This window comes from Anas acuta, chromosome 6 (assembly GCF_963932015.1).
Source record: "Anas acuta chromosome 6, bAnaAcu1.1, whole genome shotgun sequence".
Classification (NCBI taxonomy): domain Eukaryota; kingdom Metazoa; phylum Chordata; class Aves; order Anseriformes; family Anatidae; genus Anas; species Anas acuta.
This window is the reverse complement of record NC_088984.1, coordinates 37,609,131-37,628,470: the sequence shown is the minus strand read 5'-3', so window position 1 is coordinate 37,628,470 and position 19,340 is coordinate 37,609,131. Positions and strand designations below refer to the sequence as shown.

Sequence of the window (19,340 nt, the reverse complement as noted above, 5' to 3'; positions counted from 1 at the left end):
GGAACCAGGCTTTTTCCCAACAGTTAGTTTCCTAAATGACCTATGGCTCTGAACTACATAAGCTGTATGTCATTGTCCTTACCAAATGAAAAATGGACCAAGAGAAGTTATTTCCATGAATGTCTCTGAAGACTTTAAAAAGCCAACTTCATAATTGATAGATAATTAAGGAATGCAAAAGAAAATGTGTTAAGAATGGGAATCATGAAGCTAATACATTTGGGATAATTAAAAAATATCAATTAATGACCAGATGCACGCATTAGTGATAAGTATAGCTCATGAACCTGTGCTGCTTAGCCTTCACCTTACCATTCCCCCTTCTCCACCCTTTGTCATTCGCTGTGGTATTGTATCTAATTAAAATTCCAAAGTCCTCAGGGTGGAGTCCTACTAATTATACCCTTGTCTAAGTGCCACACATTTCTATGACATTATATAAACAGATAACTAAGACTACAATAACATGCCCCTATCACAAAGTGTTTTTAGTATGTATTTGGTTTTCAGGACTTAAGGGGAGAGTAGAGCAGTTCCTGGCCTTGCAAGGATTGGTAGCGACACACAAACAGCTAAGGAGACAAACAAAAGCACTGTCATTTACTTTTTGGCACCGAGTGCTATAATAACCTAAAGCATCTTCATTGCAGTCAGAATTTAATTTTACTCTTGTGGATCAGTCGGTATGTTCAGAATGCTGCTTTTCATACCACACAAAGACTGCTTCTCAACAGAACCGATCTTTTCTATGTGTATTTTTATTCTATTTGGCAAATCTACTTGAAACCGTGTTAAAATGAACAAACGGGTATGGTTTGGAACTTTGCAGGGATGGTAGAGCTCTGTAGGACAGAAAAAAAGATACTAGACTTCTTTGTCAAAAACTTCCATAGTGCAAAATGCTAATAACTTAGATGGAAGCTCAGGTGAGTTACCCTAGGGCTGCTCAAGTGAACTGCTGGTTAAGCATCTCTTGCTCTCTGTAGATAAACCTTCTTGTTTCAGCTGTGTGGTGTAACATATTCCAAAGTCTTCAAAAATGCTTTCAATTTTCCCAAATTACGTGTCTCATCTTTATTTACATTACTTCAGTGTGAATCTAGCCTTTGCTGTGACAGCATGACCTGGGCACAGCCCGCTTCAAGCACACGGCCATTACCCGTGGTTCTGGTGGTCACAGCATAAGCAGTATTAATCCAGTAGCTCTGATGGTGCACTGCTAAATTAAATTTATAGCTCATAAATTCTTATGCTACAGTACTATTACTGCCTTCACGGCAGATTAATTGTAAAGTGGATGCCTGCACGTTTCTGGGGTGGCTGCTCGGATTGCTTCTCAGAGGAAAGCGATTTGACAAGCCAGTGCCAGCTACTTCAGAGCTCTAACTTCAGTTTATTTCTGAAGCGCGTTTAGGGCTACTCTTTGTGCCCAGACCGGGCCTTTGAACCCCCGAGTTAACGCGGTTTAGCTCCTCCCCAGCGTCCCCCCGCTGTCGGGGGGGGCCGAGCCGCTCCTGTGAGGGTTGAGGCCGCCTCAGCCCGGCCGCCTCAGCGGCGCGAGGGCAGCCGGGCGGGGGCGCTGCCCGGCCTGGGGCGGGCGGCTCCTGACCAATGGCCGCAGAGACGGCCGGCCCCGGCGGGCTCGGATTGGCTGCCGGCCGCCGCGAGTGGGCGGGGCGAGCGGGCGGCGCCGGGGCCGCCAGCTCTGCCGGGCTGCGCTTTTCAAACGCCGGCTGGGCGGGCGCGGCGGTTGGCGGGGGCGCGCGGCGCGGGGGCGGCCGCCGGCCTGTGAGGGGCTCGCCGGGCGTGAGGTGACGTGAGGTGAGGTGAGGTGAGGGGGGATGGGACGGGGGGCGCCCGCCCGTGTCCGCCTCAGGCCCCGGGGGTGCCACAGGGCGGCGGGCACGGGGCCCGGCTGTGTTGCGCTGAGGGGAGCGAGGGCCGGGCGGTGACACGTAGCGCCCCGCCGCCCACCTGCTCCGGGGGTCTTGCGCCTTCAGCCGCCTGCCTGCCTCCAGCCGCGGCTGCCGAGGGGTCTGGTGCGCTGCATCGATAGTGCTGGTGCGGCTTGTGGTTTGTCGGAGCTAAGGGGAGTGTAAAAAGTCGGGTCGCGGTGCCTCGTTGTGGGTCGCTGCCGGTTGCGGATGTGCTCGTGGGTTTTGTCCGTGACGCCAACCTGAGGAGATGCGGCTTCTTACCGGAGAAATAAGGCTAATTCAGCATAAGGCAGAAGTTCACCTTGATCGTAAAACTGTGAGAGTAGCAACATGATGAAACCTTGCTTAATAGGTGTAATAACAGCAAGCTCCTCATCAGTTTGTTCGCATATAATAAAAATGTTTGAGCTCGAGTCCTGCAGTAGCAAGGTAACTTTAGCTGTTGATCAGTATTTAGTGAGTACACCTCAAAGAAGAGTGTTACAAGATTTCAACCCCCTGAATCGGTAGATTAAATGATAAACTGCCCTAGAACTGGGGAGAAAGAAATGCGTGTTTGTTCCGAAAAGCTGATTCAAAGACATGCGTGTTAGACAGTGTTGTGACCCCTCAATAAATTCTTAAATCATGCTTATCAAATGCGACTTAAAAATATTTTTGAACGGTGTAGGTCCCTGTCCCCTGCTAAAGCGTGAATCATGGTTTAAATCCAAAATAATTCCAATGTAAATAATCATGTTCCAAGAACTGTGGATTTGAGCACTGTTAGATGGGAGCTGGAGTGCATTTGAAACATTACTAGTTCGAGTGCTCCCCCAGAAGTTTTTGATAGTACACTGCTTTCATCTGAAAACTGGAAGGTTTTTTAGTGTTTGTTAACTGTATCTGCACTGTAATGTGCCTCTTTTTTATTTTTTTTCTTTAATAACAAAGGAAACCTCTTTACCTTGAAATAAACTGTCAATTAGGAATGCTGTTATCCTTCAGTATCCTTCTTCTGCTTTGCTCTTACGGCACACCTGAAGAGATGCTTCAGGCCTGTAAATGTGAATGCCAAAATCCAATATTTTTAGCTTATTATCAACTTGCTTTTTTCTTGTCAGTAGTAGAACTAATGTGGTAGTTGTATTTTCATAATGTGCCGTTCTTCTCTTTTATTAAGGTAACTTACTTGTGATTACTACATCATTTGGTTCTGAATTATCAGAATTTGCGTGAAAGATGTCCCTTCATCGTGATTTCTGACAATTAATCCGGTGTGAAAATAAAATTAGCTATGTGTAAGGCTTAATAAAAAATCTGAAGCTTTCCACCAGAAGAAAACTTATTTTTCTTGTGCTAAACTACTCCTGCTGTGCTGTAGACAGCAAATAGGATAGAGTTTTGGTTAAGGCAGTCAGGGATGCCAGTGGAAGCTTCAGGGAACTGCTGGAACTTAGCAGGAATCCAAAATAGTTAAAGCTTATTTTCATAAAGCTACAAAAAAAGTATAAATCATGAATAGTTTAAATAGTTACTAACATTCTTATTAGAATTTATGGTTATCCCTAATATTTTATGGATCTGCTTGGGGGTGGGGGGAGGAAAATTTTGTCTCAAAAGGACTTTTTAAAAAAGTTTATATTTGATTTAATGTTCTTAGCATCACTTGATTCTCTTGACTAATATTTCCTTATGGTTTTATATTTAGAGTGATTAAATGTGTAGTATTCTGGTCGCTATTAAACTTCAGATCATTGTATTCTGATAGACCTAAGCCCTAATATCTACTTGCTTGCACTGTTATTGTGGGATTTCCATAACTTAATTATTTTGCTTTAACAGGTGACTGGTAGGGGAGAGAGACCTGTTCCTAACCATGTCCAGGAGAAAGCTGGAGAACAAGAGCCTTTCTGGCTTGTTAGCCATGTCTCTGCAGACACAAATCAGGACAGACAATTTCTACAACTTTTACATGCTGGAGTCAAAAGAGCTGGGAAGGTAAGGCTGTTCCTATTTATTTTATTTTAGTAACAGGAATTTCTGCTGTAGGAAAATTCTTTGTGCAATGATAAAAGTTTGCCAGAAAGAAAGCCTATGGTTGTAGATAGGGAATAAATTATGCACCCACCTTCCCCACTCCCTTCTTTTCAGTGCCTGATAGGTTCTTTAGGGAGCAGGAAAAGGTTTCTTTCCTTTCCCCTGTCCAGTGCCACGCCACATTACGGGGATATAAACTCAAGAAGAGGTAACATAAGGTAATACTGCAAGCCAAAAATGGGAATTCTGAGTTGGTGTTTCTGGCTGTTTGTCTGAGTATTGTTTTTTTTTTTTTTAATCCAGAAAACCAAGACCTTTTTTCTCTCCCCTTTATGGCCAGGTTGCTAACTGGCTGCTGTTTGAGAGGAGTTTTGTAGTCTGTTTCTATTGTTCGTGTTTGCAGTAGTAAAATAGTAAATGAAACTAAAACCTTGGTATTTGTGATTCTGTTACAGACATCTGAGTTAATGCTTATTTAAAATCAGTGGGTTAATTCATACCTTGAAAATATTCAGGGAATTGGTTATAAAGGCCTGCAAACATAATAGCATGGTCATACTTCCAAGTTCCTTGAATGAAAGTGGCACGGGTCAGTTTTAACTAAGGCATTCCTGGGCCACATAGTGATCCTTTGTACCTCCAACTTGGGCATGTGGAAGAGCCTCTTAGCTGAGACTTTGTAACTGCTTTCACCTTTATTGTTTTATTGTTTTTTTTTTCTCGCGTGTGCTTTATCTGGTACTCTTTGGTAATAAAAGTAGACCTTGCAGCCCTTGACCTTCCTGTATTCTTACCACTTTGTGAGCACCCGTTTTGAATTTCAGGCTCTGTAGAAGCAGTTATGTGCACTATCCCCTAAAACTCCAGTATTCTTAAAATTGTGCATTTTTAGATCATGCATACCTGTGAGACAATGTCTAAAGCAAACAAAAGCAGTTTTTTCATGGATTCCCAAACTCAGTCTGTGATACTTCCTGTACATGCAAAAACAGACATAATAAAATTAGTGCCAAAATGCAAAGCAACAGAAGCAGGGTAGTATCTTTTCAAACAAATTTTCTTTTTCTGGCTTAACAGTTTGTGTGTGCCCTTTCTTTTAATATCTTTAAAGTGTTTGCAACACTTCCTGTGTGTAAAATCCACCTTTCTGTGTAGCTTCTGTAAAATATGTAATATGCTTTTGTTTTCACTCGTAATTTTCTTTTCCTTTTCAGGCTACTTAGTAAATGGTTCTTTTGTTCTTCTATGCTTAAGTCTTCCAAGTCCCATTTCTTCCTCCCACACCCTTATCTTGTAGGTCCTTTGGTATTTAAGGCATCAACTCATGAAGCAGGCAGGTTCTGTTTGGTGGGTTACAGTAGCTCTGTCCCCGGAGTGGATGGCTTGGCTTCTTTTGAAGTAGTTGAATTTCTGTGGTTTGTAACATGAGATATGAAAATAACCTGAAATTCATTTTATCTTGTAAAACTGGGCTGTTTAGTGCTGTGTTCAAGCATTTGCTTTGCAGGCAACAAGGAGGGGGAACCACTGTGCTCGCTTCAGTGCAAGGCTTCAGATCTTTTTTTTTTTTCTTATTTCTGGGGAAATTCCACTACTCAAACAATTTTGTGAAGAGAACTTGGCTAGACTTGTTTTTTCAAGCTACAGCTGTTCTGCTAAGATGAGGTACTACCTCATATGAGAGTTTCCGAGTTTCAACGATTCTTTTTTTTTGTTGCTCATTTGGGAGATAGCTGTTGTCAAGACTCACCGTATTTCAAGACACTGAGTAATACAGCAACTTCATAACTTCAACCAGAATGCTGATTTCTTTGCAGTTTCCATAAATTCTTATACTAGCGAAAATACAGTTTTGGAGATGTGTATGTATGTTAGGTTATCTGCAGATGCTTTTATAAGTGTAGTTTTATTTTTCCAAGTCCTTATTGATCAGGAAAAAGAAAGGAGGGGGGGTACTTGAATGAGTTGTTTATATACCTATATATCCTGCCTTTAAGCAAGCTTATCCCATGTGCTGGGGCATGGCAACAAAGTCTGGTCATATGAAGTCCAGGAGTAAAATAAGGGTTGAAGATGATGCCAGCTGAAAATGGTTTGAGGTAAAGGACACGGAGTCGGTGATGAAATAGCTGAGATCTGTACAGAGAGAAGCAGAGATGAGAGTCCAAGCTAGGCAAAGCAATCATAGAATCCATTCACAAAGGAAAGATTAACAGCCAGTAGAAAAAGAAGTTATATTGAAGAGGGAGTCCTATGGCAAACTCAATGCTTTAATGAAAAATGTTTCTGTATGCTAAAGATACATACTAATAATATTTACCGGACTCTAAGAATTTGTTTCTAAGACACTGTGTGTTTTTTGGTTGATGCTTCTTAAAAAGGTGTAGTTGATTTTTAGCCCCATTCTCTCACTTCTAAACTTTAAATGTTTATACGATATGGTAGTGTGCCAGTTATTAACAAGCAGAAATTCTTACATCACTAGTTTTTTATGGGGATATCACTGACCCCTCAAAGTTGATGTACCCACAGCTGGTAGAAGGAAGATGTTTAAAAACTATCAGGGAAGGTCTTCCTATTCTCATGAAATTCAGCCAGTTTCTCGTTTTTAATTTTAGAGAAACTCTTGTGGTCGATGGGGTAATGCAATGTTAAAACAAGAATGTAAGCTGTGGGGGAGTATCTTCAAACTTCAGTATATTACGAAATTGAGCTCAATAACTTCAAATGCTCTGCAATAATAAGCTGGTTTGACAGTTGGGAAAGTACTTGGCCATTTCATGTTTACAAATAGTTGCTGAAATGAAGTGTGTGCATGTATCAGTTTGTAAATAACTTTCACACCTTTTTTTGTGTGTTCTGTACTCTTGGCTTTCTGAGTTTACTGATTTAAATAAAGACAAATCTAATTAGTTTAGAATTAAATGATGACAGAGAAGCTGTTTTGTTGAATTTATTTTTAAGTATGTGATAACAGTATAAGTAAAGGTCAGCGTTGCATGTTTTATGATTCAGTCTGATGTGTACAAACATGGTTATTTACCAGTGAAAGTCAGTTTCATCATGAAAGATACTAGTACCTTTTTTTTTTAAGTCTAGACTTTTTTTCTAAAAATACACCTAGATGTGCCTTTAATTTTAGATATGTCACTTTTAAGCATTGTTCTGTGGTTGTTTATTTTTGTTATTGTTTTTTGTTTGTTTTTTTTTTTCACCAGAAGAAAGGCTAAGCCTGCGGGACAGTGTAGTCCTCCCTACTGAAGAAGCTGGAATAGTTGAAAAAGTGGATGTCATATAGCTAGTACTGAGCCTCTTCATCAAGTTTGTTCTTAGTGTGCTGTGGTAACAACAACAAAAATACACATGGAAAGGCACTGTTTGTTCAAAGTCATAAGAGTAGGTCTCTTCTTTTGCAAACAGTTTTATAACTGTTTTTAGAACACTACACGATTTATTTTAGCCCTTCAAGTGTTGTGGGTTTTTTTGTTTTGTTTTAATAATGTTTCTGGTATAACTTGAAAACACTTTGCAAGTATGCAACTAGGCATTTCTGGGAATGCAAAACTTGTGATTATAAAGCTGTTTTTTCAGGATTTGATAACTTGGCTTAAAAACTGCATTTTTTCCCCTAATTTTTTTAAAAGGTCAGCTTGGTGTTTCAACTACACTATGTGGTTTTCTTTTAAAAACATATCTTTTCCAAAATACATTTTTGTTTCCATACCTAAACAGTTGGCTAGGAAATAAAGCAGCACACTTGTAATTGAAAAAGGGAATGCTAAGTAGCGGGTGTTTTTCTGTTGTTTCTAAGCTTAGTGCAGTAATCTGAATTTTCAGCAGTACTGCATGGTTTGTGAAGGGAGGTTCTTTTTTACGCCTCTAAAATTTTCTTCACTGAAGCGCTTTGCCTGTCCCTAGCTTAGATTTATGCTCCCCCTCCTTGTTCTTTCTCTAATTTTCACAGTCTTGTTTTACTCTATCCTCTAGGTGCTATGTTTTGTTATTGGTGTTTTTTTAACTGTATCCCATGGATACTACAGGGTGGTTGGGTGTGTGTGTGTATTTTGTTTGTTTACTTGCTTTTTAAACAATATTGGCAACCTGAACAAAGCCCTAGGCAAGTCTAATATGATCTCCTTGCTCACCCTGACTTGAGCAGAAGGTTGGGCTAGAGACCTCCAGACCTCTTTTCAAACCTGAGTTGTTCCATGTTTCTGTGATCCTACAGTGAGAATGTCCATGTAGGTAAATAGCCTGATTTAACACCTAGCTGCTGTGAAGAGGAATAGTACTGGGTCTCACTAATGCTTCACGGTGCTTTCTCTTACACTGGCCAAAAAAAGTGTTCAGTCAGTAGTATAAGAACAGGCCAAACATAACATTCTCCTGATGCTTTTTTTTTTTTTTTAAGTTTCCAATTACTTGCCATGCTTTTGATTTTAATGCCAATCTAATTACTTTTTATGTCTTCAGTCCTAATGTTTTCCCTTTTATTTTGCAGAGGAAGATGTGCCGTTGTTAGAAAATGCATAGCTAAATCCACAGGCCAAGAATATGCAGCTAAATTTTTAAAGAAAAGAAGAAGAGGTCAAGACTGCAAAGCAGAGATTCTCCATGAAATTGCTGTGCTTGAATTAATGAAATCTAATCCTCGCATAGTTAATCTCCATGAAGTCTATGAAACGGCAAATGAGATCATCCTGGTGTTGGAATAGTAAGTATGCCTTCGTCAGATGTCCCACATTGCTAGCTACAAATCTATCAATATATTTTTTGCATGAGTTGTCTGAACACTCAGAAGACTCACAGCAAGTACACTGTATGCATTGTGCTAATATTTCATTATGGTTTTTTGTTGACTTTATTAAGCTCTATGGGCTTTCTTTGGTATTTTCATGTGAATTCAAGAGTTGAATCCATTGCTGTAATTTAAACCTTTGAATTTATACATGTATTTTGTTACATCTGTAGCTAATTGGTTATGTCAAACAATGTAGAACAGAGGCATAAAACAATATACACTAAAACCAATACTAGTTCTGTACTCAAAATTTAAAATGTGGACTGATAAAGGCATTTTTAAGGGACTGCTATCAAAATATATATATATTTTTTTTCTCTTCCTCGCTGCATAACTCAGTTCCTTAAACACTTTGAATCTTGATTTCAAATTGAAATAGTTCTGGTGCCTGTAAATACTGTCTCACTCAGTAGGATAATTTTAATTAAAACTTTACCGTTTAATTTGTGCAATTCATTTTGGATTAAAAAATATATATATCCTTTGATCAATTTTCAGATCAGGCTAATATAAAATCTGAACACAAATGCTAGGGTTTGTTTTAATTGTTGTGTTTTTTTTCTTAAAGAATCTCTCATGTCGAGCTGACCAGAGAGAATCCCATAGAAGGTGCATAATGCTTTGATGCAACCTAAAACATACAAAAGCGAACAAACAATACTTGCTGATAGCAAGCACATAGATTTCAGAGAAGCTGGGCAATTCCATCCTCTAAAAAGTGTAGTTACTACGTGATACTTCTTGATTATTGAAATTTGTAATTCGTTTGCAGATTTTGAACTTCTAAAGTTAGTGTTTTTCTTGTTTTAAAACTGTTTAGCTTCTGTAGCTGTTTCCTCCAAAATTCACATCTTATATTAGATGCCCTTGTGGCTGCTCATAATCTCTGAAAACTAGTCTTCTAATGTGGGAATTAGTTTAAATTTGAATTATTCATCATATTTGATGTATGTGTAAATGTTCAGAGTGTAAGAAACAAAAATGCTGTTGGTAAAATGAGCTCAGCAAGGCTTTCTCTAAGTAGAATTTAAGTTTTGCGTATAAAGCATTTGAAGAAATGGTGATCTGCACACTCTGTGATAAATTCCTTTTAATTTTTCAAATTTAGCTAGATTATTTTCAAAGAAGAAAAGAGAAGTGCCTTTTTTCTTCGAACTAAATGATCCCTAACACATTATTTGAGAGAGGCCTGAAATAGTAATATAAAAGTAAAGACAAAGTCCAGATGACGAGTTTTGAACTTATTATCAATAACGAGTTCCCATAAAGGCTGTACTGATTTTCCTAGCTCAGCCAACTCTGTCTCGCATAGAGCCCTGTCACGAAACAACTTCCTTGTACTACGTTGGTGTTAATCCTAATGGTCTGCTTTGTAGTAGTGTTCAGAAGACTTGTAGTAAATGTTCCTAGTGCTGTTGGAATAAGCAGAGGGCTGATTATACTTCTAAATTGTCCTTCTGTAGCAGAATATGTATTTTCTCATTATTTTCAGAACTCTGCAGTCCCTTCCTCATAGAGTAGTTAATAAGCATTTCCCATTTTACCGTATTTTTCCTGCTGCATACGGTCCTTACTAATGTTGGATTGTATTGATAGGGTTCTTTGGAAGATGCAAGAATCGGATTGTGTAAGTGCACATTTTCTGAATAAAGAGAAACGAATGCTATTAATGCTCTTAATAAGGCAAAGCATCTTCACTGCTTTGTTTTGTTCTCAGCAGCCTTCCTGATGATACTGAGGGTATGTTGGCTTTTTTGGCCTGCTGCTGCACAGTAGTAGAGTTACTTCAAAGAACTCAGTCAAGATTTCCTGAGCTGTACCTTTCAGTTCAAAGTTTGGCATTATGTAGTATTGCATTATGTTATTTTTCTGAAGATACCTTACATTTGTGTATGCTACAGCTCATCTGGTACTCTTTTACTCACTTTCTCAGTTGGTGGCTCTCAGCCGAACTCATTTGCTTAATGACTTCCCTGAACTGGGGAGCCAGAAAGAGGATGTTGTGTTCTAACTGTGGTCTGCAGTGCTAGGTAGAGTCACTTGCCTCAACCTACTTGCTCTGCTTCTGGTATTACAGGACAAGGTGCTGTTGGCCTTTGCTTGCATTTGGCTTGCTGTCTTTAATGTCCCCCAAATCATTTTCAGCAGAACTGTTCAGCTCTTTACCCATCTGGCCCACCTGTCCAGACCATAATGTTGTAACTTGGGAACAAGAATAGTATGGGAGACAGTGCTGAAACCTTTGCTAAATTTGAAATCTCATAGCTACATTTTGTCATAAAGGCAGTGAGGTGTTATTGACACCTTCCATAGCTTCAGCAGGTTAGTAACTGTTTATCCACATTGTCCATTATCTTATCTCTTTATAGGCTATTATATTGCTAATGATGGAATCCAGGCTTACTGAGCTGTAGTTTTGAGGTAACCCTTTGTTCTTGAGAGAGAAACTTCAGGCAGTTAGAGCAGGCTGAACAATGATTTCATACCGGGCTTGAAAGGAAACAGCTGACACTGTGGCAACATGTAGAGTGTAACTAAGAAACCACATTCAAGATGATTACCCAAGGTTATTTCCATGTTTCTTTTATGCTTTAGTAATGGTAGGGTTCTGTAAGTAAACAACAGCCTTCTTTGAGGAAGGCATGTTGAGATGCTGTGTAAAATAAATAAACGCATGTAATGAAGCTTGTCAATCTCATACTTGTTGCTAGTGTGGAAATGGTAACTATCACAGTGACAGAGCTAAGTCCTTGTATTTCAGCATATTCTATATCTACAAGAGTTTGTGAACATACTGCTCACCAGCTGACCAGGCAGCGGTGTATTGCAGTGTGCTAGATTTTATTCCTTGTTGCTCTCTGACAGAAAGAACTGATTTCTAGTCTTCTAGTTACTGGTCTTCTAGTACCTGTGGTAGCAAGTATGCAGTTTCTTCTCATTCCAGAGATATTCTTCAGCAGCTCTGTCTGTTCTGTTCATTGCATTGTGGTTTGTACCAGTGTTGGACTTTTCAGTCCCCAAATCAGAGAATAGGAATACCGGTTGGTTTTATTGCTTCGAGTTATTTATGGAACCAATTGAAAAATGTTAGGGTTTACCTTGTAAAGGTGTCTTCTGTTAGGGAATGGTGATAGAACTGATCAACCTCAAGGCATCTTCAGGCTCCCTGACAAGATAGCAAGCTTGAATTTTCCAAGGAATTATAAGCAATTTAGCCACAACATTCAATTTTACCCTCTGAACTATTGTTGCCACCTATGAGGAAAAAAAAGCATCACCAGGTCTTATTTTTTTCCCTTTTCTAAGTGTTTACATAACTTGTTTTGGGATTAATATGTTCAAAGAAGAAAAAAAATATTCTCAGAATCTAGGATTAATATTTAGTAAATAGCTACTGATAAATGAATATATATTTAATTATATAAATAGATACTATATATAAAACTTCATAACCAAGCTTAAATTTTCAAATTTAACACATTAGTGTTCCTGAATGTGTTTCAGTGCTGCTGGAGGAGAAATCTTTAACTTATGTGTCCCAGATCTGGATGACAGAATTGGTGAAAGTGATATAATAAGACTTATAAGGCAAATACTTGAAGGACTTTGCTGCTTGCATGAAAACAATATTGTTCATCTTGATTTAAAGGTGAGGCTGCATCAGACTTTTTTTTTTTTTTTTAAGTACTCCGTCTTCAATTTGATACTGATAATCAAAATCATTTGCTGAATACATAGCAAAGATGAGAAAACCCAGTCTACTAGAGATTAAATACTTTTTTTAAAAATAAAATTCAGTAACCTAAATAAAATTTAGCAATATAAACTGAGATGTCATTTGGTATATTATGGCTTTTTTCTTTAATCTTATATTTTATGAATTGAGAATTAAATGTTTTCTATTCTAGCCTCAAAATATTTTGCTGAGCAGCATCAATCCTCTTGGTGATGTGAAAATTGTAGATTTTGGCATGTCTCGGAAGATTGAGAGTACTAGTGAACTGCGGCAAATCATGGGAACGACAGAATACCTAGGTAAGGAAGAGTCGCTTCACTGTTTCTGATGGGTGGTTTTGAAGAAAATGCTGATGTAATCTGCTTATCAACTTATCAGTCATTGCTGGAGAGCAAACAACAGGACAAGTCAACATGTTGTTTTGAGTTGCTCTTTTTTTTTTTTAGAGAAGTTAACAAATACTTGCACGCAAAACAAATTTATATCATAAAGGGCACCTTATTTTATGCTACATAGTATTCAACCTGTTGCTGCAGACTAAAAAATTATCAGGAATTTTTGGAAATTAAATCCTTGGGATTAGAGTAGAAATACAACATTAGCATTCACTCACAAAAACCTGTTCTATGAATTCGGAGTGTTGTCATCTGTATGTATGATATAATGAGATCAAAATATTCCTGGGAAAGCGAAAAATCTCCTTTAACACTTGGCCTTCTGAGGGACAGGTGTCCTTAAAAAGTTTGCCTACACTTGTGGTTTTTAAGAGTACTTGAATCTGTGGTGAATAGTATCTTATCCAACATATGCTCACTGCTACTGGCCCTAAAATTGGCTTGGTCACCTGGCTTTGCAGTGTTAATATGCTGGAGGCTTTATGCATTCCCTATAATAAGCTGTGTACTTGAAAATCTATAAGCAAAATCTTTTAGGTGCATACATCTGATTTGGAAATATTTTGGGACTGGGACAGAATAGGCTCAAACCAATATGATGCCATTTCAGTCTGAACCAGTTATATTTCAGTGTCTGAATAACTGGAATAACCTTTTTTTCCACCCTTTGAAAAAATAAAGTTGAAAACCACATGCTTAATCTCTTAACAATGGTTACCAAAAGCTGTCAGAAATGTACTGTATGATTCAAGTTCTCTTGGATAATGTGCCTGTTAAATTGTCTTTTTTTTTCTTTCTCATCCCTTTCTGTAGCTCCAGAAATCTTAAACTACGATCCTATTACCACAGCTACAGATATGTGGTAGGTTGTGTATGTTAATTCATTTCATCGGGGTAGGCAGGACCAGTTAACCGTCTGGGTGCCAGATCCAGACTCTGCTGCAGTTTTATCTGGCTTACAAGAATACTGTTCTGTTGGATGGGCTGAACAGACGAGGGGAGAGTTGGGAGAGGAAGGAGTGTTTAGGATATAAACTAGAGCTTCGAGAAATTACTGTATAAGGGTCTGTTGCACACCTACTATGAAGTGAAGTGGCTTCTGAACATACAGAGTGTACTTTTTTGATCTAAGGAAGTAGCAACTGTCAGCATACATGAGGTATTAATTACTATTGGACAAAATGCTTCAGGTTATTACCTACGTGGGGACACTCCTCCCTCACCACTTTTGTATCATTAAATAATCTTATAATGGCAACTTTAAGTATGTTAACTTTCTACTTTAGAGGAATATCAGTTTCTACAGAATGTCATAAAAATGAGTTAAGTATCTTAAACTAATCTACAGTTTTAATTTAATGAACCATATTAGGGTAAAGGCTAGCTTTGAGATGCTTCCTTGAAAATGTAACATGTTCCCATGTTCTGATTGTGCATCTATATAATTGAATTTCAGTTTGAAAAGTTGCTATGATCTAGGTACTCAATTGAAATTCTCAACTCATAACAGTAATTAAATCTGTTCATGATTTTTTTTTTTTACAACTTATTTGCCTACTCTTGTGGGAAGACACAAGAATTAACTATTGGCATTCTACTCAGAATCCTGAACACTGCAGCTACATACTTCCACACTGTAATGTGTACTAAGGTTTGACACTTTGATCAGAAAACCATTTTTTCTGTGCATCAAAAAAAAACCTCTAAGATACTATAATAAATTGTATGATGTGTAGTACTCACATTCGTGTGCTTAGGGAAAAACATCTCAGCAAGAGGATGCTGTAGCACAAATCAGGTCCTGATTGTATAGACAGGTGGACAAAATCTCCATCTTTGATACTTCTTTCAGAATTATTGTGAAAGAAGGGTTGTCTTTTATTTACATGCAAATTAGAAAGGTGTTTGTTTTTTTGTTATTGTTCTTCAGTCCTGTCTTCCAGAACTGCCATATCTCAAAGAACGGTCTGTGTAAAAGTTGTATTTTTCATTTTCATTATAGTCTCCATGGCAGGAAAAGAAAGGTTTATTGAAAGTAAGCAATAGCAATTAAAAAAAAAACAAAAAAAAAAAAACAAAAAAAAAACCTCTCCCTTCCTGGAGATTTGAAGTGCAGTTTCTCGTGTGTGTACGTGCATCCATGTTTCAATCGCATAGAACTTAGAGATCACATCCTGGTTTTAATTCTTTGAGTGCGGCACACATCAAGAAGTTTGATCTGCAGCACAACAAATGGGGGGGGGGGAGGGAAGTGGATGCTATATTGCTTAGGTATCCTCATAGAATTTTACATTGTGTTCTTACCCCCAGGAACATAGGTGTAATATCATACATGCTGCTTACACAAGAATCTCCGTTTGTGGGAGCTGACAATCAAGAAACTTACCTTAATATATCTCAAGTTAACGTGGATTATTCAGAAGAAACATTTTCATCAATTTCACAGCCTGCCAAAGACTTCATCCAAAAACTTCTCATAAAAAATCCAGAGTAAGTAACAAATTCTTCAGGACAAGAATCTTACCTTTTATGTCTGTAAGCACATAGAAAACGTGAATGTTAATTTGGGAGTTTAGTATCATTGATGTGATCAGTTAGACATTTCACAATGCACTGGTATTATCAGCTAGATATTTTAAAGTGTAGGTTTCTGCTTTCTCATGTATGAGAAGGATCTTTGGTTCAGTAGCTGTTATTGTAGTCAGGGTTATGCTATGAGTTTGCTCAGTTTTTCATATTTTGACTTTGTGTATTTCATTCAGAGGACAGATTATTAACAAATTTTATGAAATGTATTCTGGAAAGATCAGATTCTTGTCTACCATTTAACCTTTCATTATGCAATTTGGAGAGAGAAAATGTCATCTTTCTGAGGCATGCATTCATGTTTCCTGACTTACCTTTTAATATGTCTTATAGAAAAACTTGTCTGTGTTGTGACTGAGCATATATTCTTCAGGAACACGTACCTGTGTGTATATATGCATAGTGTTTTGCATGTTCAGTCTTGTCAAAAAAAATCGCAATCAAAAGCACAAACTTTTCTTTGCTTCTAATACATAATTCTATAAATTAGCTTTCTTTGGACGTTTAGAGTCTAATCAAGGCCTTTCGAAGTAGCTGAACTTTGACAAAATTGTAAAAATTATAGGGATCAACTATGTCTATGCTTGCTGTGTAGTGTTAAATATGGATTTTTTTAACTGTTGCAATAGCAAAATGCACTAAAAAAGCCCCAAAAGGTGTTTGTACTGGAGGATAATGTTTCATAAAGTCAGCTAGCTGTGTTCTAATAAGCATCATCAGGAATCATCATTTACATGTATATTGCTGTGTATTGTCACTTGTGGTGATACAGTAGTTACTATCAGAAAGCCTGCAAGCAAGCAGGAGTGCCCCTGTCTGGTTGAGACAAAGGTCCTTTGATAGGAGGGGATTATGAAGGAAAATGATATCCATGAAGTTCTTACTTTGAGGAAATCAGCACGCTGTATAAATTCACGTCTGGACAGGATCAAGGGATACTGTCGATTCTGATGTATGCAGAGAAATATTAAGCAGAAATATTTTAATTGCATTTGTAGTGTTTCTGAAATTAACTTAAGCAACTTTTGATACTTCTTTTTCAAAGGGAAAGACCCACAGCAGAGGCCTGTCTCTCTCATTTCTGGTTGCAGCAAGGGGAGTTCATACTCTTGAGCAGCCCTGAAGAAACTTGCTGCCCTTCTCTGATGCCAGGACATACAACAAAATGCTCAGAAGAGCGGAATGTAAAACCCAGTTGTAATGGTACTTGTAGCAACAAGGAAGACAAAGAAAACATTCCAGAGGACAGCAGTACTGTCTCCAAACGTTTCCGGTTTGACGATTCATTGCAGTATCCCCAAGACTTCATGACAGACTTTGTATGTTAATATGTAATGCAGACTTTTTTCACAAAAAGGAATTTAACATAATCTTTTCCAGTGGTGAATATAAGATTATGGCTTGCCAATTTGTGCAGTGTTGGTATACTGGAAATGCACTTTGATTCTTTTATGCTGGTACTTCCTTTTCTATCCGTTGCTGGCAATGGATTTCACTCCTGAGAAATCGGGGTTGTAGCACCAATAAAATGAATTATTTTTTGAAGAAGGTATAATTAAGTATTTTTGCACTTTTCAAGTTTTAATCCAAAAACGATGCCAGATTAAAACCAGGAAAAAGAGTTTATTTAAACTAATTTTCAGAGTTTTTGTCTAAACCTCAAGCTTTGCCAAACAGTGGCTGAATAACATGTACATTTTTATGACTAGCCTTAAGAACTTGATCTAAGCAGGGAAAGTGAATCTAACTGTTTTAATAGGCTTATTTGGGCTATGATAGGTCTGTTGGGGCCATTTGGAATACTGCTTTCTCTCTGGGATCGTTAGTAGTTCAGGAAATGTTTCTGTCATATAAATCTGGTCTGCCTAGGGATTATAATGCATATTCTGCGTGATTTCTCCTGTGTTGGATCTCTGTAATGCTTGAACAGAAAATGGGTAGATTGTCAGTCCTTGTGCCTAATGATCCTTTGGCTCTTCCCAGTGAGTTGTATTTGAAGAGGGTGAGATTCCCATGCTGTTGTGAATATTTGATACACTTGTTAGTTTGCTTCCATAAAACCTCTGAAATAGAGTTGTCTGCCTGCGTTGATCTATTCCTCATCTTAAAATGAGCAAACACCAAATGACAAAAAGCCCCTTCATAGTTAAAACTAATAACTGAATAATCTGAAAATAACTATTTTTGCCAGTAAAAACTTTTAAAAACATTAAAAACTTTTATTATGCCCTTTTAGTGTAGATGGGCAGTGTATTTTTCTATCAATTACTGTTATTCACAATAACTTAGCTTCTTGCCCTCTCTCAGAAATGGACTGCAGCGTGTTAATATTTAAAGACAAACTATCCAATACTTGTTTTTAAGCCTTTAAATTTGCTTTGTTTATTGGGTTTGTGTTTAAGTTACATCCCTTCTAATTCCTGGTACTAGTCTCTGAGAAATAGTGCCTGTGTCAAATTTCAGCTTAGAGCAAATAACAGTCATTTCTCAACAGCCTGAAACTAATAATATGCCATTGAAATACTGACAAGATAAGATCCTAATCATAACACTGAGGCTGGAAGTCTGTTTGTGTAGGTAATGTATTAAAACACCTATAAATATTTGGAAAGTAAATAGCACTTCAAAGTAATTTGGGGATTTTCTACTCCTTAGAGCTTGGACTTAGTACTCTTTTCATTTGGTTTGTTTTGTATAATAAAATATCACAATCTGATGATCTTTTCAAGTGTGCCTGTAGATCTGACAATAGCTAGGCAGATTGAGGTTTTTTATTTTATCTTCATGAAAGAAAGAAACAATTTTTTTATTTTTTTAATTTTTTTTACAAAGATTTTAATGCAAGTTTTCATGATAATGTATGGGGGAAGTTCAGGACTGTTGTCTGTTATTTTGGGTGACATTTCTGTTGACAAGTGAAGTCAGCTGAGATGTATTCATCTTATATTTGCAGAAGTAAAAGAAATAAAAATTTAAAAAAATCTGAGACTTAATCTCAAGTGAAGTGAAATTATAGCATGGATAAATCTCAGATGCTTAGGCGTATAAATGAACTGCACTGACTCTCCTCTATGTATTTTATTTACAGTGATAATGATAATATATAATTATAAAAGGAGTTTGCTGGAGGTAGTTGGATTGTGTTCAGGTACTTTATAAACTTACTTTTCAAAGTCCTTATTTTTAAACTATTTTATGCAGACATGTTTAGAAGTTAACATTCACTGAAGATAAAGAATAAAATGTCAAAAAGCTGTAATGGATAAAGGTAGAAAGGTGTTGCATTTTAAGTCTCCAAAATTATTACTGCTCTGAAATTACAGCTGGGAAGCCTGTGAAAGTCTTTGTACTAGTGTTCTGTTTTTTAGCATCTGAAAATAAAGCTGAAAGCATATGCCAGCACTTTATGAAAAAGTTATTATTCCTTAAAGTTTTTATCATGTTATCTGATGTTTACATTTCTTACTACTTTTGGGGCTAACTTATCTTTAAATTTAAAAAATAAAAATAACAAATTGGTCTTATCCAAGAAACTTACGTTTTGAAGTTTGTACTTCATGTAAATTCAAAATATGCCTTGAATCAGTTTGTTTGGATCAGCATGTTGGATTTATTTTAAAAATATTAATGTGCATACATAACTTCTGTTGAATGTAAATACATACATTGTAGAAAATTTTTAGCCCGTCTTGCTTCCTGCCATATTACTGGAGATTATGAATTGTAAATGAGTGATGAATAACTCATCATCATGAGCGATAGCGATCATTTTAAGATGACTGAAGACTTATTTCAATGCAGTTCATGACCTTTTTATATTAAAAAAAGTAATAAACTTTTCCTTTTTTCAAAAGTTCTGTTTTCAT

The 19,340-nt window shown here is 37.4% G+C and overlaps 1 protein-coding gene across 3 annotated transcripts; it reads left to right on the top strand.

Moving 5' to 3' along the window:
* Window positions 1–1,659: 1,659 nt before the first annotated feature.
* On the top strand, window positions 1,660–19,327 carry STK17B (serine/threonine kinase 17b). 3 transcript variants are annotated; one of them, XM_068686600.1, is made up of 8 exons: window positions 1,660–1,811; window positions 3,762–3,917; window positions 8,458–8,670; window positions 12,262–12,406; window positions 12,666–12,792; window positions 13,702–13,750; window positions 15,199–15,378; window positions 16,520–19,327. In XM_068686600.1, the coding sequence occupies exons 2-8, from the start codon at window positions 3,796–3,798 to the stop codon at window positions 16,800–16,802; spliced, it is 1,119 nt and encodes a 372-aa protein (XP_068542701.1). In that variant the 5' UTR covers window positions 1,660–1,811; window positions 3,762–3,795; the 3' UTR covers window positions 16,803–19,327. The 3 variants fall into 3 exon arrangements, with proteins under 3 accessions (XP_068542701.1, XP_068542702.1, XP_068542703.1); XM_068686601.1 differs by having other exon boundaries at window positions 1,670–1,816; XM_068686602.1 differs by having other exon boundaries at window positions 1,720–1,821.
* The last annotated feature ends 13 nt before the right edge of the window (window positions 19,328–19,340 follow it).

What these genes read in the sequence shown, in the direction of transcription:
- STK17B (XM_068686600.1), top strand. Translation starts at nt 3,796, where the DNA reads ATGTCCAGGAGAAAGCTGGAGAACAAGAGCCTTTCTGGCTTGTTAGCC. An exon ending in GAGTCAAAAGAGCTGGGAAG is followed by an intron (nt 3,918 to 8,457) that starts GTAAGGCTGTTC and finishes TTTATTTTGCAG; the next exon opens with AGGAAGATGTGCCGTTGTTA. An exon ending in ACCACAGCTACAGATATGTG is followed by an intron (nt 13,751 to 15,198) that starts GTAGGTTGTGTA and finishes TCTTACCCCCAG; the next exon opens with GAACATAGGTGTAATATCAT.